This window comes from Hipposideros armiger, unplaced genomic scaffold, assembly GCF_001890085.2.
Source record: "Hipposideros armiger isolate ML-2016 unplaced genomic scaffold, ASM189008v1 scaffold_61, whole genome shotgun sequence".
Lineage (NCBI taxonomy): Eukaryota > Metazoa > Chordata > Mammalia > Chiroptera > Hipposideridae > Hipposideros > Hipposideros armiger.
The window spans coordinates 1,546,423-1,552,865 of NW_017731411.1; the positions used below are offsets into that span (position 1 = coordinate 1,546,423).

General features: G+C 42.3%; 1 protein-coding gene across 2 annotated transcripts in view; it reads left to right on the plus strand.

Moving 5' to 3' along the window:
* The first annotated feature begins 4,225 nt into the window (after window positions 1-4,225).
* Window positions 4,226-6,443, plus strand: part of COX10 (cytochrome c oxidase assembly factor heme A:farnesyltransferase COX10) — a 136,690-nt gene continuing 134,472 nt past the window's right edge. The window contains exon 1 of one of the 2 annotated variants that reach the window (XM_019641548.1): window positions 4,226-4,365. In XM_019641548.1, coding sequence (XP_019497093.1) covers window positions 4,323-4,365 — 43 coding nt within the window. In that variant the 5' untranslated portion in view covers window positions 4,226-4,322. The remainder of the gene's footprint in view (window positions 4,366-6,443) is intronic. The other variant, XM_019641547.1, reaches the window with a different exon arrangement.

The window sequence follows — 6,443 nt, forward strand, 5'->3', positions numbered from 1 at the left end:
TAAGAGTTATCATTTTTTTGAGCTATGAGCCAGGCATATTAGTTCATTTAACTTTACTATTTATCTATATTCACATTAATAGTATATTGGTTTGAATTAGGAAGTATTGCAAGCAACAGGAAACCCAAAGTAACGGTGTGTTAAACAAGTGAGGAATTTATTTCTCCCTCATTTAGTCAGTCCAGGGCTAGTATGGCAGTTCCATATCCAGTAGGTACCCAAAGATCCACCTATTTTGTTGCTCTGTTGGCTCCTGTGTGATCACATGTGACTTGGACCTTGTGATCCAAAATGTTGTTCAAATTCCAGCCATCTCATCTGAATTCCAGCAAGCAAGGAAACACCTGTTCTCCACTGTTAAGGACACTTAGAAGTTAAACACATCACTTCTGCTTATATCCCATTGATCAGAATTACTCATAGAGTCACACCAAGCTGCGAGGGAGGCTGTGTAGTCTTTACTCTGGACTTTCAAAGAATTAGCATCTACTCAAATATCATACGGTATAAAATTCAGCACATGTAGAAAGACACTAAGGAGAAATTTTTAAAATTTTGCTTGCAAATTTTGAAGCAAATGCACTACAAGACAAAGTAGGATTCAAGAACAGCTTAGTTTTTAGCTGAGTGCTAAAACATTAAGGAAAAAAAGAGGAGCCATTATCTAGGTAAAGTTTGACAGCTTTACATTGATTATTTAGAATGTTTAAAAATACATAAGTAGGGCCGGCCAAGTGGCTCAGTTGGTTAAGAGTGCGAGCTCTGAGCAACAGGGTTGCTGTTTCAATTCCCACATGGGCCAGTGAGCTGCACCTGCGCTGAGCTGGCAGAATGGCTCAGCTGGTGAGAGCACATGATCCTAACAACTAGGTTGCTGGTTCAACTCCTACATGGGATGGTGGGCTATGCCCATCTGCAACTGAGATTGAATACAGCCCCTTGAGCTGAGCTGCCCAGAGCTGCCAATGGGCAGCCGGATGGCTCAGTGGTTAGAGCGTGAGCTCTTAGCAACAAGGTTTGCGGTTCGACTTCTCCATGGGATGTTGGGCTATGCCCACCCACAACTAAGATTGAACACGGCACCTTGAGCTAGTGGCCACAAGCTGCCCACGGGCGGCTGGATGGTTACTGGACTTGGAGCTGAGCTAGCTGCGCCCTCCACAACTAAGACTGAAGGACAATAACTTAGCTGTTCCCCTTCCTCAATTCCCCAATAACATCTTTAAAAAAAAAATACATAAGTGATAACTGTAGTTAATGATCACATTAACATAAGTTTGACTGATACAACTCAACTTTCCATAATTATGGGGTAATTAAAATTATCCGATTAGTTAAAAATGTTTTAAATTCCTTATATCTCTGTAAGCAATACTGAACAAAATAATTAAAAACACAACCTACAGAATATATTCACTCAAAATGTAAATATACAAAAATCCAAAGTTAAATAAACATATGTAATTGTAGGACCCTCCCTAAGTCATTTCATTACTGAAGATGCTATAAGTAGAGAGAGTGACAGAAAAGACAATATGATGGGAAAAAAAAGTGCTGGCCTGGATGTCTGGAGACAAAGTTCTACAACTTAGAGTAAATTACTTAACCTCTCTGGACGTTAGATTCCAAATCCTTATGAAATAAGAAGGTTGAGCTGTGTATCTGCGGCCTACCTCTATAAGCCTTACTAATCTACACTGACTAAAGGGCAGAGCTTATATGGCATTTTCTAAGGAAATTTGTCCAGGAAAAGTAAGTCTAATGAAGCAAGATCATTTGAAACCAGGGAATCTGATTCATCTTTAAAGTAAATAAAAATTGTCAACACGAGCCTACTCCAATCTCCAAAATTGTGTGTGTGTGTGTGTGTAAGGGGAGCATAGCCCAAGTTTTCACAGTATTTGGAACAGCAATATATCTAGGTCCATAGCGATGGACTGTGACTGGCCAAGCTAATCATTGCAATCCTCTTGTTTTCTCAGCCTCCCTTGCAGCTATGGGGGGCTAAATCAATATATATGGCTATGAAACCCTCTGCTTTCCAGAAGCATCTCCAAGGATTACTTTTTAGGAGAGAATGCTTTGCTACTATTGATCTAGGCTAACTTAATTATAAATATTAGCTCGATGAATGCACTTCCTGACCAGTCAAGCCAGAATGTATTCATCTTTTAGGCATTTCCCCCACAAAACATTTACTCTCGTTTCTCTCAATAAATAATAACCTATGCATTCATTTGTGTACTTGATCATACCTTGGCTCTATAATTGGAAAGGTTTTAAAATGAAGAAAAAAAATCTGTTGACCAAGGAGGAACATGTCTGTTAAACTCCATGTCTATCATAAGCCTGGAGAGCTTGGGGATTCATATTTTTTGAGTATATGAAATAAAACAGTCATGTTAATCAACCTTTTAGACATAGCTGCATTGTCAAGTAGAAAAAAATAAATAGCTGGAGTCCAGTAATTCTCAGTTCTATGTACCCAAATCAGTTGTGGTGCTTTAAAAATAAAAGTACAGGGCCAGCCGAGTGGCTCAGTTGGTTAAGAGCTCGCTCAAGAGTTTGAGCTCTGAGCAACAGTGGTTCGAGTCCCGGCCCGAGCTGAGCAGCCACTGAGCTGCCAACAGGTAGCAGGATGGCTCAGCTAAAAATAAATAAATAAATAAAATAAAATAAAAATAAAAGTACAAGTCCCTTCCACCTATTCCATACCCCTGCTGACTTAAGGGGTCTGGCAGTGTCTCGGGCATCTGTAAGTTTTAAAGCCCTACAGGTGACTGTTACAGGCAGTCGAGGCTGAAATACTGTGCTTTATTAAGTCACAGAAGCTGTGACCCTTCAAGATGCTTAGGTGAATAAGGTGGTATCTGTAACAGGTATCAGGGGTTGTGGTCTTGGTTCTGGAACTCAGCAGCTAGATGACTTTGGGCAGATCACTTACCAATACTCTTTGAGCCTTAACATGTTATTAGTAACATTTGCTGTGGCTGTAAACATCACGTTTATAAAAACCACATGCAAAATTATAAGCGGTTTCAAAACTTTTAACATAGTATTTAAAGCTGTTTTTCTCTTCCTAGAGTATCCTTTCTCTTCATCGCAAAAATCTACTGTTTCTTTGAGTACTAAATTTATGACTCTGAGGACTTGCCTGTCCCAACCACACAGGACTGTTATCTCATCTGTGTTTCTGCAGCACTTTCTACATTACCGCTCCATACTGACCCTCGCTGGTATAGTGTAAGATCCTACAGACTCAGGAAAGCCTTATTCTTTTCAGTATCCTGTGCCCAGCAATGTTAGCTGAGGTAAGCCAAAATGGCTATCACCTTATCGTTGAAGACAGTAATTGCCCTAATAGATCCCAGTCACTTATTTCTTCTTTTTCAAAAGCTGAATCTTTTTTCTTCTGTGTACTTTACTTGTGGAACTCCAACATGAAAAAACGGATGAGGGGAGAGCTGCTGAGATCTGCTCTAGTAATTAATTACAGCACTAGTGATAATTTATTCGTGCCTATATGTGGTAGGCACCTGGCTACCCACCTAGAGAGACATTATTTAATTCTCTCAACCATCTTATAAAATATATACTATTATTATTCCTGTTCTACAGCTAGATAACTGAGGTTCAGGGGACTTGTGTAATTTGCTCAAGCAGGTCACAGTCCAGAAAGTGGAGCCCAGATTCGAATATATCTCACTCCAGAGCCTTAAATCTTAACCACTGTACGCACCTTCTTCATCTTGAGATATTCTGAAGAGTCCGTTCCCTGGTGTGGATCAGGGACACGCAACTAGAGTTCATCGGTCCGCTCATTTGACAGCGAATATACTACAGCTGTAACTGTAGCTGATCAGGCTGGAGGGTGGAGGCATCGTCCCAAGAACCATTTCCTCTTGACGACTCGGACACCAAGGAGTGCCCCAAACGTAACTAAACTGCACGCGAGCAGTCCGCAGCCAGGCCCTGCCCATCGCCAAGAGGTCACTCGGATCCGGCCAGAAAACGCCCGGTAACCTCCGGGAGCCGGAGGCGCGGGTCCGCAGTTCGCGCGCGGCCTTTTGTTCTGGAAGACACGGTGCTCCTCACGTTTCCCGAAAATATCTCAAGCCTCTGACCTTCAGCCCAGCAGTTCCACTCGCGCCACGTTCCGAGCACCTACAAACACAGTCCTTCCCTGCCGCGAACTTGCCGCCGGAAGTGACGGACCCACAGCGTCGCTCCTCCCATCGGGGCGGGGAAGGAAGATGGCGGCGCCCTGCAGCCGGTGAGGAGAGAGGACACGGGATCCCGAGGAGCGGCCAGACACCGATGTTATGGCCGCATCTCCGCACTGTCTCTCCTCACGCCTCCTGACAGGTACGGCACTCGCTGTCGGGCACGACCCTGGGAAAATTCTCTTCTTTTGCCACGTGCCACACCGTGGTTCCGGCTGGCCTCAACCTTGGGAGCCCTTGGGGAGGTCGGCTGGGCACTGGTGGCGGGAGGTGACCTGTGGAGTAGCCTGAAGTGATGAAGGCACGGACGTAGGGTCTAGTCTTGCACTGTGGCTCTGGCGGTCCGTCCCGCTCCCCTCGAGGAGTGGTGTCTGGTGTTTCGGTTTTCATAGAGTGGAGGCTGGAGGAGAGAGAACAGGGTAGAACCTTAGGGCTCCACGAGCCTTTGGGCTTATCAGAGCCTCAGTCTGTAATTATTTATTAACATACCGGTTTATCATGTGTTTCTCCCAGCTAGAAACTAAGCCTTATGAAATCAGTGACAGTTTTTCTCTGGTTCACCTCTGTGTCCCCAGTGCACGGAACAGCACCTGGTGTACATTGTTGACTCTCAGTGATGATTTGTGAATGAATGAAATGTGTCCTGATGGAGATATTAAAGAGGAGGCTGGAAATAATTTTACCCCCAGTAGTTTAGGATGATAACTAATGGCTGTGTGAGGAATGTACTGCCGCTGGTCCATATTGGAAATGGATAGGAGAAGCCAGGGACTGTGACTCCTTTTTGGTCAAATCCCAGAAACTTTTCTCAGGCCCCATGTATCACAAGCTCTCTGCAGCATCTGTCAATATCGATCCCTGTGACTCTGAAATTCCTTTCCTCATTTTTCTCATGGCATTGTTATTTTATGGGTCTTTTCTGGTCTGTGATCTCAGGGCAAATCTTTTGACTTTTCAGAATTGAGTTTACTCATTTATAAAATAAGGCAATTGAAGTAGATGATTTCTAAGGTCCCTTCTGTTTCAAAGAGTGGGGAAGAGGGTGGGGAATGGGAATAAAGGTGAAACAAGATTGGCTATTGTTGAAGCTGAGAGAAAAGTAATGGGGTTCATTGTATTCTTCTGCTTTTGTATATGACTGAAATTTTCCATAATGATAAGTTTTTTTTTAAAGGTCTGTGATTCTTTCTGAATTACTTCTTTGTTATCTTCTATCATCCCTGACTGACTATGCTTTCGTCCTGACCCTAGGTACCCATTCTCACAGGGCTCAACCTTTCTGAGTGCTTGAATTAACACCTCTGTAGAAGGTTTTTCCAATGTGTGTTCCTCAGACTAGCTGCTTTTCTGCCTTTTGCTTCTGTACTTTCAGCTTTCTATAGAACAATTCCACTTGGCTGCTCAGAATTCCCCAGTTCCAGTAAGTGGGCTGCATATGGTCCCCATGATTTGTTGCCAGATCAGTCTTTTCAGTGCCGGTAAGAAGGAATTAATAGTTTAGCTTTTCATAGCGGTGAACATAATCGCCAAAAAATCTGCTAGTAAGTGGTCTGTATTACTTACTCTGATCCACTTGGAAGGTCCACTACAAGAGCTTGATGTGGAAGCAGCATGGTTGGAAGGGTGGCAAAGAGGTAATCTGGGACTATGTTAGCTATCTAGTGGTCATGTCTAAAATTGCTTCTAAACATTCAAAGTATTTTATAGCCTTTCAAAAAAAATTCAGGACCTTTCAGTTATTTGTCTGCTCACTTCATTTTAAAAGCCCTACTACAATCACAACTCATTGATGATGAATAGTGGATATGGTCACATGTTTCCAGATTTTTAATGTATCTGTCGTAAACCCTCTGTATCTTCAAACCTAAATTTGTTTACATAGGGCTTAAATGTCTTTGAATTTCTAGGCACCGATTCATAGAAATGTGACATGTTTTGACCAAATGAAGTGTTTTATCATTTAAAAGTACGATTTCCTAGCCCTTTTTTTCTTACTACCATTCTGTAAAATCTCAGTTTGATCCACTTAGTCATGACAGTTTTTTTTTAAGGTGGCTTTTTTCCCTCCCAGCAACATGTATTTCTCACTGAACCTGAAGAACTTCAAACTGGTTTTGAAATTAAGGCCCAGAACAGCAAAACCTTGATGTCTTCTAGCATAGTCGTTTAACATTGGAATCCTGTTTCTTATTTATTTATTTTTTTTAAGTTTTTTTTTTT